At 38.0% G+C, this 17207-nt stretch overlaps 1 protein-coding gene across 1 annotated transcript; it reads left to right on the plus strand.

The window, feature by feature from the left end:
- The first annotated feature begins 354 nt into the window (after window positions 1–354).
- On the plus strand, window positions 355–2889 carry LOC147465399 (uncharacterized). The gene is made up of 2 exons (XM_086511627.1): window positions 355–898; window positions 2215–2889. Exons 1-2 carry the CDS (start codon window positions 713–715, stop codon window positions 2758–2760), a joined length of 732 nt encoding a protein of 243 aa, XP_086367753.1. The 5' UTR covers window positions 355–712; the 3' UTR covers window positions 2761–2889.
- The last annotated feature ends 14318 nt before the right edge of the window (window positions 2890–17207 follow it).

A 17207-nucleotide genomic window follows, 5' to 3' on the forward strand; every position in this document is an offset into this window, starting at 1 on the left:
GCAAATTTGGAAATTTCTCATGAGGCAAAAAAAATCATGAGCATTGCTCGTGAAGCAAGGAGGAGGTGGACGTGTGGGTGCATAAAGAGCTAGGCTCGACACAGAGCGGCATCTTTCAGAATCTATTGTACCTCAAAATAAAAAAAAGGGGGGGGGAGGGGGGGGTATTTTTTGAGAATGAAGAATGTGTACTTATGAAGGAAGGAGAGAGGGAGTGGGTGGGTACGTACAAGCTTCCATTAGGTAAGGGTCCGAACTTTGGAGCAAAGCATGTGTAGGCTAGCGGGACCTACTATATACTCGTTATACGACCCTTCAAACTTTAAGGTTCTATTTATGTATATGGGGGGTTAGGCCGTTATGTATACTCATGGAATATTAGTAGAAGCTGCAGGCGCAGGCGCAGGGGCAGGGGCAGGCGCAGTACTACTTCTACTTCTCCTTCGCAATACTCCTCCTTCCATGCATCTTCCCTGCAGATATAATTGAATTGAGCAGCGTGAGCTCATGTGATGAAATTCAGAGCCCCTTCCTACATAGTTAGGGCTGCACGCTAATTATAGGCGGCAGCTGCTCTCTCTCTCTCTCTCTCTCTCTCTCTCTCTCTCTCATTCATGATATTGACGCCCATTATTAGAGCAAGAACCTGAACCTCATCAATTAAGAATTCAGTCTTTTCACTAGTCTTCACTTAACTCTCATCTTTGCTGAGATGGCTACCGGCAAGAAAGGCGGCAGCACAATTAAGGCGTCCATCACGACTCCCATGCAGCTGCGGCTGCAGCCACAGCAGATCGCTGAGAAGCACATCGTACGTGAGAGGATGCGCAGAGAAGACATGAGTAGGAAATTTGCAGAGCTTGAAGCCCTGCTTCCTGCCCCTTCCGCATCCAAGAAGGTGAGAGCTACACTCTCTTAGACATTTTGAACCTAATTAAGTTATTTCTTTCCTGAACGTTACTCCCCATTTATCATTCTCATAAATTATTTACTTCTTTCTTTTATTTCTTTTTCTTGCAATAGCTAGTGTTAAAGGATTGGACCCACACACCCACCACAAGAAGTTTTGGACAAGTTCTCACAATAATTCCCACATTGTGACTTACCTCAACATCATAAGCTTCTCTGAGGGAGGCACTCCATACGTAGCTAGGTACAATTGGGGGCAGGGGATCACCGGCCCCATGGGCGGGGCCGGTGATCCCCTCCCCCAATCGTACCTAGCTACATAGGTAGTGCCTCCCTCACAGAAGCTCATGATGTTATGCTTTGTATGAAAAACACAAAAAAAGACTCCGTTTTTCTACATGAGAAAATTTATAAATCTTCTTGTGCACATCCACATGTTGCAGGGGTTGAATTATAGAGGGCGTGGTCAAAGTCTCAAAGCCCCTGGCCTTTACAACTAGCCCAACTCCCCTTGACAAATTGTCTACATGTGATATAGACATTAATCTAAGTATCCTTTCTTGCACAAGAAGTGGAATGTCGTTTGACCATTAATATCTAGTCTTTTGATTGCCCATATCAATTGGACTACTTTACATGATTTGAAAGAACTTTCATTTTTCAGAACTTGTAGAGACCTTATTCTGTCTCCCTTTTACCATTCTCATTTTCATGTTTCCTTAATTTCCTTAATGTATAGGGCATACAAACGACCACGTTGTCACTTGGGGTCTTATAATGGCCATTTTGGGTCTAAACCCAAGGACTAGCCGACACTACATAAACGGTTGGCAAGTGTCACTGTATCTTTGATTAATATTAGCTCCTTCTATTCAATTTGATTGCACATTTCATGAAGTTAAGAGGAGAGCACAATAACTTTATATCTGCTATTCTTACTAGTGTTTTCCCATTCTACATCGCATACATGTTGGGAAAAGTACCCAAATAATATGTTTCTGATCATACAAAGAAGCCTGGAAACTTTTGAGAGAGCAAACTTTAGTGTGAAAGTCCTGTTGTTCGATTGTTGGATAGCACATACATGGTTGTGACTATTGAGCAATCAATAGTGTGTCTTTCTCTTTGTCATAAGAGAATTATGTTTATCTATGAATTTTGCACATACATGTTTATGACTATTGAACAATCAAAAGTGTGTCTTTTCCTTTGTCATAAGAGAATTATGTTTATCTTTAAATTTTACGATTGAGCATATCATCAAGTTCGTGAACCTTGCTAAAGATTTATGATTTTGATTTGCAGCGTGATAGGAGTGAAGTAGTGGACGATGCCATTATGTTTGTCGTGAAAATGCAGGATAAACTAAAGCACCTACAAGCATCTGTAGGCCATTGTAATCTTCATTGCAATGATCTAGCTCAAAGAAATGGTCACTACAAACAACACCATATGCTACATGAGGATGCAGAACCTTGTCCTACAACCTTCAGTCTCAATGATGCACATGTTGAAATTGATATAACCTCTAGAAACAAGCATGATGATTGCAAGACTAGCAAAGCCTCTCTCTTTTACGACAATCTTTCTTCTTTGGAACAACATTACAACCACTGTCAACTTATTAGTGCCTCTCAAACATATGATGCATCTGCTCTAGATGATATAGAAAGAGAAGCCTCATCTATAGCTTTTGAAGGCACGTTTGTTGAGCATATCAACTCTTATGTTTCAGATGATCAAGGCACCATATATGTATCTCCAAGCCTTGTCAATAATATCGGACATGCCATGACTTGTGCATCTTCCAATCAAATGCATGTAGGGACAAAGCGAGTCAACTTTCTATAAACCTCAACCGATGAATAGAGGAAAAGGACCACAATCCCATGAAAAAAGGTTCATATGTAGCATTGTCCACTATAAAAGAAGAAGGATATTATAGTGAGCTGAAAAAATACATAAGTCAAGATGTAGCTCTTCCAATAATTGATTAGTTTTGTTTACAAGAAATCTGTTGACTGAGTGCACTCTCCAAGGGTTCACACAATAGCAAAGATCAATAAAAATCTTCATATATTCACAATTTTCACATGTAGAAAAAAGAATGTTTTTTTGGAAAATAAGTTGCATATTGCGATGGAAAAGGATGCCTTTTATCCATTAAAAATTCACATATAAGGGAATTAAATAGGAAAAGGCATTCAATAGATCACAAGTTTACAAAAAGTGCCTCCCCAAGTGTCCACTCTCCACCTTAATCTTTGGTTGTTAGATTTCATTTGGCCTAAGATTCTATCTTGTTTACTTATTTTACATAGAAAAAGAAGAAATGCGTATGCTTTGTGATGCAATGTCACATAAAGAAACTTCCCATGAGATAAGTATACAAATAGGTTAAGTTCTATTTATTTATAGATCATTGAAGCTTATTCTAACTTTGGATGTGGAGAATTTCCAATCAACTCCTATAATGTACTATCACATTGGGTGAGCTGCTCAAGATAAGACCATCTGCAACAAACCATGGAAAAGATGGGCTTAATCGAATTAACCAAGGAAAACCTTGAATAATTGCATAGGGAAGAATCGCGGGCAAAGATTGTCAGATCCATACCGATTAACAAAGTTGGAGATTCCTATGAACAAAATGATGGTGATTTCCAGTACATTACAATGATGTGATGACCATGGTTGTTCTAGACAGTGGGGCAGGTATAGCCATAACAACGAAAGCAGTCAAGGAACCCAGGGGAAAGCCAACAATTAGGCAAACAGAAATGAAACTGCAACTGGTAAGTGGGCATATTGAGAAACCAGCCAATGGTCTAAGTAGAAATTGTGATTGTCAATATATTCTTGTGGAATTGAATACCAGCATACTCTTTTCATTGTAGATTTTGAAAAAAAAACTAAACTATGACCTTTCATGAGACAAATACAATTGATTCAAGATTTGGGGAAAGGACTATCTTTACTTGAAACAAGTTAGATCAACTACATGAGTAATTTTGAAACATTGTTCCTACAATGATTTTTTGAGTACACCAATTGAGGAGTTGGATTCAAAAACTTCATCGAAAACTAAATTGCCACCATGGTTATGTAAAGGCACTCCAATTTGGATATGTGGAGCTTCTGAGAGTGGTATTTTACAAAGAGAAGATTGTGTATTAGACCGAGAGGTAAACGATATAGAATACGTACCAAAACCCTTTGGAGAACATTTTTGAGTGGACTCAAATTCTGGCCACTATGGACGTATGTGTTAACCAATCCACACCCACCCACTTTTGTGATGATACATTATAATTCCTATTCACATGGTATCTATAGAATTGATTGAGGAGCAACAAGTTTTCTTTGATCATTACTATGACATTACAGATGAAGTAGAAGAGGAAACACTCACGACTCACGAATCAAACTCTTAAAAGTAACATGTCAGGGCAAAACTTCTACTCAGGGGAGGGAAGGAAAAGTTTTTGAGTTTTCAAATTAGCATCGTAGATGCCAACAAAGATATCATAGAAAACGAGAAAACAAAATGAGAAGGAAACAATCTCAGCTAGAAATAGAGAGCAAAACTCAATTCTTGATGATGGGGGAGGCACAAGATTGTGTCAAGGACAAGATATGGGGAGATATCCTGCCTTAGAGAACAGAATAAACATGGATCGATGGAACAAAACTAAATGAAAACTGAGCAAGTTAGATGAAACCAAGGAAAAATAACCTCCAATTACTAAAACGGAATGGAAAGCAAAGTTTAGGGAGTTGAAACAAACCCAAAAAGAGGTTTGGACAACTGAAATGGAATCAAAGTGCAATAAACTAGGGACAATCAATGTTCCATCGTACTACAAAAAGTACGCTCTACAAGATCACTGGATCATAGTAGAGCAACCGATGAGACAACCCAAGGAACTAATAAAATCTTATGAGGGTCCTTAGAAGGCCAAACAAATTGACCTTGTAGAGCCTAGAGAAGACTCAAAGCCAGTATACATAGCTACAGATTTGTCTTAAGAAGAGAAAGATATTCTCATTGGGATGTTAAAGGAGTACAGGGATGTCTTCACTTGGTCCTACAAAGATCTTATGGGAGTGGATCCTGAAATATTTCACCATAATATCCCTATGAGAGATGATGCTAAGCCAAGTAGACAATGATGGTACACCTACAATGAGACATTTTCTAAGAAGATCAAGGAAGATATTGAGAATCTCAAGGAAGCCAAGTTCATCTATGAAATCGTACACACTGATTGGGTATCACCTATTGTGGTAGTACCAAAAAAGAATAGGAAACTCAGAGTGTGTGTGAATCTCAAGAAGGTGAATGCATTTACCATATGAGATAACTATCCTCTTCATATCATAGATCATGTTCTAGAATGAGTAGCTGGAAAGGAGGCTTGTTGCTTCTTAGACGGATTCTCTGGTTACAACCAGTTAGCCATAGACCCAAACGATCAACACAAGATTGCTTTTGCCATGGAATGGGAAAAGTTTTGTACAGGGTCGTGTTTTGGGCTGTCCAATGCACTAGAAACATTCCAGTGGCTAATAAGCATACATTAAAGAAATGTTTGCAGAACTTCCTATAAGTTTACATGGATGATCTTTGTGTGCATTCAGCTAAACGAGAAATCCATTTCAAACACTTGGAGTGTGCACATCTTTGAGAAATATTGTCTAAAAATATGGAGAAAGTGGTAGCAATTGCTAAGATGTATAGACCGACCAATGTCAAGGAAGTTTAGGCATTTATGGGACATCGAGATGGAAAATGATTTTGTTGAAGAGTACAACTCCCTACACCAGCAATATTTCACAGAGATAACTACTCTGAAGGAGATGAACATTCTACCACTAGAAGAATTGAGAACTGTGATCAAGCTAGTGGAGCAATCGACCACTGCTAGTGAATCTCAAAAGAAAAAGTTCCAAGAGGCCCAAGCCACCATACTGGATATGAACACACATGCTCAGTGGTTGTAGACTCAATTGGAAGTCACCAATCTTCAAGCCGCCCAAGACGAGGCAAGGTTGAGAGACCAGAATGAACTCTTAGAAAATCTAAAAGCAAATCCCCAAGTTTTGACACTGCAAGGATCCAACCTTGCCTACCAAAGCACTTGAAAAGTGGAGAAAGGACCTGGAGATGGAGCTAAAACTAGAGAAGATGCAGCAAAGAGAGCTATCTCTCTCATTCATGACTAAGGAAGAGTAATACCAAAAGCAATTGGTTGAGTTGCAAGCAGCATTGGTAGCCACCCAAGAGCATCTTAAGGGAAATAAAAAGCTACAAGAAAGAAATAGCACCAAACATACTGCCAATGGAAATTATTTCCCTAGAATTCTTACAGCTAGAAGAAGCTACAAATCCAGACATAGAATCCTCCACAATGGAGCTAGAAGTTGAGCAAGGGCCAATATATAACTTAATTGTTGAAGCAAACAAAGCCCTTAAAGTCAACATTGAGACAAATACATAAGACATTTGGAAATAAGCGATAGTATGGAAGTAGAGAGTTCTCCACTCTGCCAATGTAGCCCAACTCACTTCCAAGTAGATTACAGAGACATGGCACCAGCAGCAGTCTCTCCCATTTCCATAGATCAAATATGAAATTCTCAAGGTAAAGGAGAGACTCGCTAAAGAACAAGTTGTGGACAACGGTGATCCACACCCAACTTGGATAATGTAATGGCTCAAACGACATCCAAGATACCTCATCCTTTACACTCTAGCACCACTTGAAATTAGAAAATAACCTACCTTTTGCCTAGTTCCAAGAGTGCGGAGTTGGGGCATCCATCAAATGCTCTTCAAAAACATCTGACATTGCTCAACTACCTGCAACTTAGTCCTCCCAAAGGCTGAGCTACAGAGGACTACATGGTCCAAACCCTCTTTGAAGCGGTTGATATCTTCAAAAGGATTCAAGATTTGGCATGCATAATGTTCATAAAGATTTCAAAGATACTTCTAACATGCATCCAAACCTTTCACCAAGCAGAGTAGCCATGGATGGATTTTCTTGATGGAAATCAAGGGCTCTATTACGATCTTTCAAATCAGCCACCAAATGAGGTGCTTTATGGCTTTATGCTAGAGTGATGTTCTTACCCTCATACTCCATGCAGACATTCAAACAGGCATTCCACACGGGGGTTTTCACTTTCCAAACCAAGATCTTTGGCCTCATGGTGGAAAATCTCAGTGCTAGGTTTCTGGGCTACACAACAGTGGAGCTTAATACTCCAACTAACTTGCAATTCCTAGACAAAGCAGATAAGAAACTTAGGATAAATTTCTATGATTATCTTGAAGCCCTCAAGAAGCAGAGACAAGCTCGCAAGCCACGACACTACCCAATCCCTTAAAGCTAGGTCTAGGACAACCACATCTAAAGGGAGGGAAATATTAACATAACGATCAAATCGGGAGACTACATAAAGCCTCTAGTGTAATTTTTGATGTAATGTTTCACCTTTTTTATCATTTTGAACATCTATAGCCCTACATCATTGTAATTCTTTTAATTTTGAGATTATTTTGTGACTATATGTGATTATGAGCCACATAGAGTGGGACTACGTGCTTCCAGATTGTATCGAGCAATCCTAGTCTATAGAGAGTAAGAATTTTTTCTCATTTTAGAACCTTGAACTTTTGGCTAAGGTATAAAAGTCATCTTTTGTAAAACCTAGAGGAGACTTTTTGGATAATAAGCATTACAATTGACTTTCAGAGCATTGTGTACTCTCCTTCTTCTTCCTCAAGCTCATTACTTTCTTGTGAAGTGTCCGTTTGAAGTGTCAATTACTTCATTGCATTTATAGAAAAATCTCTTTGCAACATTGTGCTTCTCTAGCAGTAAAACTGTGTTTTTGTTGTTTCTCACCTACTTCTTAATCTGCTCATAACTCTAGATTTACATAACAAAACAACATTTTATGCATTGGAGGGGTGTAGTGGCTTCATTGCTAAGCTCTAGGTCAAAAAAACGGTTAGGTCGAATCTACCCTGTAGATTCAGGGTCAAAAATGGTTAGGTCAAATCTACCATGTAGATAATAAGGATGGTTTTGGCAAGTGTTCAAAAGGAGAGTGTAAGGGTTCAATCATGTGTTCTTAGATATTATTAACACATCCTATAAGCCTCATCCCTGTTAGATTCTGTTTGCTTGTTGAACTTATGAGATTTGTATGTGGTGTTGTAGATAGCTTATGTTGCTTGACATGCAGTAGAGTGTAGGTTTGTGTTGTGTTGTAGATGAGATTTGTATGTGGTGTTGTAGATAACTTATGTTGCTTGACATGTAGTAGAGTGTAGGTTTGTGTGAGATAAGGATTGGGTGTGTTTTTTGAGAAATTGATAATCTCTTGTAGCCTGCGTGCACTATTCAAGTCAACTCCATCCCATGGTATGACATTTATGCTAGTGGTTCTCACTGTCACTATAATAAGATAGTGAGGCTTGGCATTCGGAGAGCCCCACACGAAATTTTGACAAGAGTGCTTGGAACCACAAAATATCTTGAGAAACTTACATCAAATGGAAGATTTTTCACCTCTAAACACATAGCTATACTCAAAATTGAAATCCCACACCGTACAAGGTAGATATGGGGAAGAGAAGTGGGAGGGAAGTCTTAGGGAACATAAGCAGTCATATGCTCACTTTTATTGTCCACAACTTAGGTTTCTTTTAAACAAATTGGCTTCTATACCTTAGCCAAGGTTTGAAATAAAGACTCTAACTCAAACTCATGGTAAACTAGGGCTGAAGATCACATCTAATCAGAAGATAATTACAATATGGAAGCTCTTGGCACCATTTACCTATCACACATCTCTCAATCAATAGATTCAATTACAAAATGTTGGACTCAATGGGAATTTTTATTTTATAACCAAAGTGAAGCTACAATGACTTGAAACAAAGTGATAAAAAGTGGTATGCTTGTTATCTTGGCTACCAATTGCAACATTCCCCCTTTCCTTGCCTATGTCATTTGTGACACAACTACTTGTTGGTGAGGTAGTGTGTCAGTTTTCATTGTCAATGCCTTTTCATCAATGCTTCCAATCCTTGTTGATATTTGATGTGGATCTCTTTATATGTTACTATGATGAACTATATGTTGACTTCGTTCTTTCATTACATGGTTGAATATCTAGCAAACCTTGCTTGGAGGTTTGCTATCAATGGGCCAAAAATATTTGATCTATGAGTCATGTGAAAAAGTGTTGGTATACTTGCAATGCCCACCTCTCTCAGTTTTGCCACCACAATGTATGTGCACCATTGGCTTCTCCTCATATGGGGGACTTACAAATTGTGCAGCATATATTGTGGTGGAAAAATTGAGAGAGGTGGGCATTGCAAGTCTACCAACACCCCTCCTCAATGAACACCCAAAGATGCTCTATGTTGGCCGTGTGCCAACTCCAAGTTGATGAAGATGTTGAAGTAGCTAGTCTTTCCCTAGAGCTTTGGTGAAGACATCTGCACAATTATCTTCAATAGGACAATATTCTAGCTCCACAATTTCATCCTCAATTAGCTCTCGAACATAATGATATTGAACCTCAATATGCTTTGTGCATGCATGGAAGATGGGATCCTTGGCAATCACCATGCAACTCTGGTTGTCGCATTGAAATGTTGTTGCTGAATGAAGAGAAACAACTAAGTCCATGAGGATTCTCCTTAGCCAAACTGCTTCACAAGCAGCTTTATACTCTCCTTCCGTTGAACAAAGAGCGATGGTTGGCTTCTTCTTGTTGATCCAAGAAAACACTCCAGAACCAAGTGAGAAAAAAAATCCAGAAATTGACTTTCTAGAGTCACAATCTCCTGCCCACAATCTCCTACCCAATTGGAGTCACGATACCCACTAAGAGTGTTAGTGCCAATTCCATAGGCAATGCCATGGCCCAAAGTACCTTTGATGTACTTAAGAACTTGCATACCTGCCTTCCAGTGAGATTCTCTTGGTTGGTTGGAAAACCTGCTTAAAACACCTACTGCAAAATAAGTATCTGGCCTAGTGTTGCACACGAAAATTAAGCTTCCCACAAGTTTTTTGTACTTTTTAATGTCAACTAAGGGAGAAGAATCTTCCATGGAGAGTTCTGCATTTACCTCCACTGGAGTGTTCACAGTTTGTAATCCATCATGCCAAAAGCTTTTAGGATCTTTTAGGATCTCCGTTGCATACTTTTGTTGAGAGATGAAGATACCTTTTGAGGATTTCCAAACCTCAATCCCCAAACAGTAATGCAAAAAACCTAAGTCTGTCTTTTTTAATTCAGAACTCAAACCGTCACGAGTTTGTTGGATGAGCTCTTTGTGGTCACCTGTGATTATCAAGTCATTGACATACAAGATAATAATGACTTTTTTTTCCATTCTCTCTAAGCACATATAAATTTGCTTCAGAAGCACTTCTTCTAAAGACAAGTTTTTATAAAAACTTATCAATTCTGACATACCTTGCGCTTGGAGACTCTTTCAGGCCATATAAATCCTTCTTCAATCTGCAAACCTTCTATTTTGAATGAGGCGTCTCCTGGTGGTTGCTCAATATACACCTCCTCCTTGAGAAATCCATTCAAAAATGCAGACACAACATCCATTTGGTAAACAACCCATAAATAGATAGCAGCAAGAGCAAGCACAAGACGAATAGTTGTCATTCGAGCTGTGGGAGCGAAGGTGTCACTAACATCAAACCCTTCAACTTGAGAGAATCCTTGTGCTACTAACCGGGCTTTGTACTTTTGCAAAGAGCCATCAACTTTATGCTTGAGCTTGTACACTATGAGGTTCCCCTTCCTGTTGACACCAAAATTGGGATGGGGTCCCTGACAGGTCTCTAGACCTAATAAAAATCAGAGTCTCTAAACAAGAAAAATCCAAGGAATAGATCTTTACCATTAACAATGGTTTGGGCCTATAGCCCTAGAAGAAGGCCTAGTCCTATCTCGCAACAGAAATAAGACAACATATTAAAAGTCCAAAAACTATCTCGGTCCTATAACTTCCACAAGCTGGGCTAAGGTATCCTCAACCAACGCTTATTTCCCCCTAACAGATGTGAGGGCACAGCCACTGGTGAACTCCTCTTCCAACTGAAGAAGTTTTCTGAATGTTTTTAGTGCGCAGGGATTGATAGTTACCTAACTAATCAGGTCCACCCATCCATGATTGACAACCTTAGTCAATCCCCACTTACCAACCCCGCACTCACATATGATTCTTTTGTTATTTAATTACTACCACGTTCTTATCACAATTAAAATAATGATTCCTTTTATCTTTCATAACAGTAATTCATTAAAACAGCCCTTAAGAGCAGTATGGCTGGGATGGACTCTGAAACATTCTTTTACAAACAAACATCTTTAGACTTAAGACAAGGTACTGTCAATCTAAAGTATCTTTGACCAGTATTGGCTTGTCTCAAGAACACCTACACAGGGGATAAGTAACTGCATTTATTCCTTATTCATAAAAACTGGGGTGGAAAAAGACATCACCCAAAGTCCAAGCGTCCATACGCCAAACCAGTTGCCCATACAACCGGGCGGTTCCCCTAGGATAAAAACGATATCGTAAGTAGCATCCAAAAACATACACATGTACGCGGTAAAGACTCCATGTACATGGAGGTAACCGACTCATCTATGGCGGATTCGCCATTATTACTCATCACTTGGAGTAAAAATATTCCAAGGAATTAGAGGTGTGTTGAGACAAGCTATATTAAAGATGATCAATCATTCTTTCCTAGGTCAACCAGTCTTAGCCCAAACAATTCTTTCCTAATTGCAAACAATGCACGTTGGTTTCTTGGAAGTTACATTCCATTTTTAGCCAATTATTATTTTTTAATTCTTACTCACTCCTTACGTATGCAATGCTATTATAAAATAACTTAAACTATTTAAAGACTTAATTGAATAATGGGAAACCCACGTGGGACTGATCGGCCATCTGATGCTCCTCCGTAGGCCTACTACGAGGCCCAGCCTCAAGGTCATGGGACGTCCTAGCCCTCTTGTGAGTTGTATCGTCCTCATCGGACTGAGGATATGCCCGAGGCCTCTTTGGAGCCATAGTGACAGCCTTATACTTAATCGATTAGAAAATTAATTGAATAATCTCTCTTATTTCTTTTATCCAAAAAAGGGACTTTTGGACTTAGTAAATATCTCCGATAAATATCTAGGTGAGATATTTTTACCTTAACTTTGTGTTAGTATTATTGTGCTCCCATAATTATCCTATAATTATTGGAGCTATTTTACTAACTTCTTTATTGAATTTCTCTTCAAAAATACCCTAATTTAGCTTTAGTAATTTATGAATTACTTATCTGCTCATGGGATTTTGATATATTATAACCCTAATAATTATCTTGCTAACTTCTAAATTTATTTTTTTATTTTTCCATTTAATTTATAGTCAAAATCAGATAATATTAGCTAAGGTAATTAGCTAAACTAATTATCTTTACTTAAGATAATTATCCCAACTTCCTAATGTTGTTTTCTATCTTTGGTAATTACTATGTAACTATATATGTTAATTAGCTAATTTTTCTTCTCAATTTATAGTCAAAATCAAACAATATTAGCCTAATTAATTAGCTACAATAATTTTATGTACATGGCCTAATTATCCCAACTTTCTAATAGTGATTTCTAGCTTTGATAACTATTGTATAATTATCTAATGGATTTAGCTAATTTCCCCCTCCAATTTATGCCTAAAAACACACATTTTCAGCCTAATTAATTACCCAAACTATTTTTCAGTGCATGACCTAATTATCTTGGCTTTAAAATAGTGATTTATAACTTTGATAATTACTATATAATTATCTAAGTGATTTAGCTAATTTCCCCCTTCAGTTTATGCTTAAAAACAGACAATTTTAGTTTAAATAATTAGCTAAACTATTTTTTGTACATAACCTAATTATCTTGGCTTCATAACAGCAATTTCTAGTTTTGATAATTATTGTATAATTATCTAAGTGATTTAGCAAATTTTTCCCTTCAATTTATGCTTTTAAACAGATTTTAGCCTAATTAATTAGCTTAACTAATTTTTTGTGCATAGCTGAATTATTCCAGCTTTCTCACAATGATTTATAGCTCTAATAACTACTATATAATTATCTAAGTGATTTAGCTAATTTCCCCCTTCAATTTATGCTTAAAAATAGACAATTTTAGCCTAATTAATTTTCTATGCATGGACTAATTACCTTGACTTCCTAAAAAGGTTTCCTAGCTTTGATAATTATTGTGTAATTATCTAAGCATGTTAATAATTTTCCCTTCATTTTATGTTTAAAAACAATTAATTTTTACCTAATTAATTAGGTAGATTACTCAAAAAATTAAGATCTAGTTTCCCTGGCTTCCAGACAGCATAACTAAGCTTTGAATATCATACTCTAATTATTAGGCTTAGAAACTATTTTTCTTCATAAATCAACCTTAAACTTAATCATTTTCAGCTTAATATGTAGTAATTAGTTAATTAGATTATTGATCAAGCTTAAGAAATTCGTAATCAGTAGCCTAATGATAATTTAGAAAGTAGTTAATAATAGGAAATGCTTAATCTCCTTAACTAATAGTCTAATTAGAAAAATTAGTCAAAACTTAAGCTATTTTCTTAATTAACCAAAATTAAACTAATTACCTCAATTAATTACAAATATTTTTTGCTCTCTAAGTAATTTTTGTTAGGTGTTCTCTTATTCGCAAGAGAAATATGCCAGGACTCCAAGTCTGAGTTCTATTGTGGAGAGGGGGGGCCTATTTATAGATTTTGAGGGCTCATAGGCTGTGTTTGGCAGTTTCTTGCACATCAAGGCAGTCCCCCAGCCTCCCCCTAGCACCTCTTGCTGCTTATTATGGCTTGGGCAGGTTCATCACTGCTCCACACAACCCCCAGATACTCCAAATCGATCCTGCTATTTTTTTGACCCATTACATGATTAATTTTGAAAATATCTGTAAAAATCTAGAGGGTTTTATGATAAAAGTCTTTTGCAGCAATGATTGCCAAGACCTTACAATTTATTTAATTAATTTAATCAATAGTATAAACTTAATCAGCAGTATAAATTTCCAGTGGCCATAATTGTGTCAGTTCTTATGAATTCAGTTCTGAAAATTTAACCATAGTAAAGTCATGATTACAGTTCCAAAAATACCAATATTCTCCACGGTCAGACAATTTTACATTGCTTTTTCAATAATCTTATCAGTTTGATTAAGCTTTATACAATCTTTAAGGTTTCAAAAACTGGAAACCTTACAATCACCCCAACTTAAGGAATTGAGATGTCCTCATTTCAACCGAAATTGGGAAAATCCTTGAAAAGTGATACTTCGTCCTCCCATGTGGCGTCTTCAGTGGGGTAGTCCTTTCATTTTACTAGATCCTCTCTAATTACTTTGTTTCGTAGGCTTCTTTCCCTAGTATCGAGAATACAATCTGGTTGGAGTTTGAGAATTCCTTGTTTTTGCATCACAATTTGTTCGTCGTCTAGAGTGTGATTGGGGTTTGGGATATAAGGTTTTAGGAGACAGGTATGGAATACATTATGAACCTTGTGGTGTTCAGGTAGATTTAGTTTGTAAGCTTGATCACTGACTACCTTTATCACTTCATAAGGTCCACAATATCTGGGGCTAAGTTTTTTGAATTTTCCCAAAGATAGATTGCTTCTCTTTGGCCGGAATTGAAGGAATACTTTATCCCCTTGTTTGCAAAACCGGTCAGACTGTTCTTTATCAACATAATGTTTTTGTTGGTCCTTAGCAGCTTGAATGTCCTATTGTATGGCCCTAGTTTGGGCGTCCATCCCTTCCAACATTTGTTTTGAAGCTTCTACTCTTGTAGTGGGGTTAGAAAATTTTAGGGGTGATATACATTCTTGCCCATAAAGTGCATTAAAAGGTGACATCCCAATGCTTTTATGGAATGAAGAATTATAGGTGAATTCCACCAAAGGAAGAAATTGTATCCATTTCTGGGGTTCTCTACTACAGTAAGCTCTAAGGATGCCTCCAATAACCTGATTCACTCTTTCTGTCTAATCGTCAATCTCAAGGTGATAGGGTGAACTAAAACATAGCTGGTACCTAAGGCTTCAAATAAAGCTTTCCAAAACTTTGAAGTAAAATTTGCATCTCTATCATTGAATATTATTTTTGGAATTCCATGTAGTCTAAAGATCTCTTTGACAAGACGGCTTATGTCTGATGTAGTGTAAGTTGTTTTCACAAGCATCAAATGAGACACTTTGGTCAACATGTCCACTACTACCATAATGGAATGTCAACACGTCCACTACTACCATGTCAACATGTCCACTACTACCATGTAGTCTAAAGATCTCTTTGACAAGACGGCTTATGTCTGATGCAGTGTAAGTTGTTTTCACAAGCATCAAATGAGACACCTTGGTCAACATGTCCACTACTACCTTGAATATTCTTTTTGGAATTCCATGTAGTCTAGAGATCTCTTTGACAAGACGGCTTATGTCTGATGCAGTGTAAGTTGTTTTCACAAGCATCAAATGAGACACCTTGGTCAACATGTCCACTACTACCATAATGGAATCGTAACCTCCTTGAATGGTAGGAAGGCGTGTTACGAAGTCCATGCTAAAAAGTTCCCACTTCATTTGAGGAATGTCAAGGGGTTGAAGTTTCCTTGGCATCATTACTCATTCAACCTTAATCCTTTGACAGGAAAGGCCTTGTTTGATGTAGCACAGTATACCTCCTTTCATACCTGGTCAAAAATAGCTTTTCCTCATGGCATTAAGGGTCTTTGCATAGCCAAGATGGCCGGCTACTGGAGTGTTGTGTCCTTCATAAAGGATTAACTCCTTCAAGGTTGAACTCCTAGGAATGTAAAGTCGGTGCTTGTAATAGAGAAGCCCATCTTCAAGTGAATAGTTCTTGATTCTATCCTTCTCTTTCTCGGTTAGGTACTTTTGATTGATAACGTGTAGGAATTGTAAATAAACCTCATCTTCCAGGGAGGTTTCCTTAACCTTGTCTAGAATTGGGTTATTGACTGTGGAAATGGCCCCAAGGAAAACCTTGCGGCTAAGGGCATCAACAACCACATTCTCCTTACCTAGATTATACTTTATTTCAAAATCATATTGTTGTAAGATTTCAATCCATCTTCGTTGCCTCATGTTGAGTGTTGCTTGAGAGAAAATCCACTTCAAACTTTAATGATCAGTGATTAATTGAAACTTACCCCCCAGAAGATAATGCCTCCAGAGCTTGAGAGCATGGATGACGGCTAGGAGTTCTAGATCATGAGTTGGATAATTCAGCTCGTGGATTCTCAATTTTTGAGAGGTGAAGGCGACTGGTCGGCCTTCTTGGTTTAAGACTCCTTATATGGCAAGAGCGCTTGCATCGGTTACTACTTCAAAATCTTGAGTGAAATCAGGGAGTTTGAGTACAGGGACTGATGTGAGATATTGTTTTAATTTGAGGAAGCAATCCTCCTTCTCTTTCTGCCATGTAAGTTTGGTTGTCTTATTAAGTAGCTGAGTCAAAGGCGTGGCGATGATTGCGTAATCCTTGAAAAAGATTCTATACCATCCTGTAATGCCCAAGAATCCTCGAATCTCACTAACAGACTTGGGTTGTGGAATATTCCTTTTCATTGGAATATCTTGGTCGGTTGACGTCCAGAAGACAATCGAAAAATGGTCATCCAGTGGGCCGGTGGCTGGTTGTCCGTGGTCTTTGGCCGGTGGTCGACGGTCAGTGGCCGGATTTCCTTGTCCGGTGACTGAGTTCTAGGAGGACTTGTCTACCCAAAAGCGGATACACATGGGCACATGGAAGAGTCCTTCTTGGACTTGGCTATCTAAGGGCGTCTACACATGGCCATTTAGAGGCTCCCTTATATATATATAAGGAATCCTTTTCATGAGTAATTTGGTAGAATGGTGTGCACACTTGACGCACACAACACATCCTTGTGTAAGGATTGTTAGTCCCTTGTATTCCTACTTGCTCTAGTTGTCTAAATTGCCATCTAAGCTCTACATTGAGAGCACACGAATGGATGACGCCATCACTTTGTAATAGTGTGCTAATCTAAAAAAGAATATTTTCCACTAATCTACTTTGGATCGTATCTCTCTCTACTCTCCTTGCTACTATATCCTTATTGTATTCCGCATTTCTTACAAAAAGGCCTCCTTAAATATTTG

This window comes from Adiantum capillus-veneris, chromosome 1 (genome assembly GCF_014529385.1).
Source record: "Adiantum capillus-veneris isolate H3 chromosome 1, ASM1452938v2, whole genome shotgun sequence".
In the NCBI taxonomy this organism is placed as follows: Eukaryota; Viridiplantae; Streptophyta; class Polypodiopsida; order Polypodiales; family Pteridaceae; genus Adiantum; species Adiantum capillus-veneris.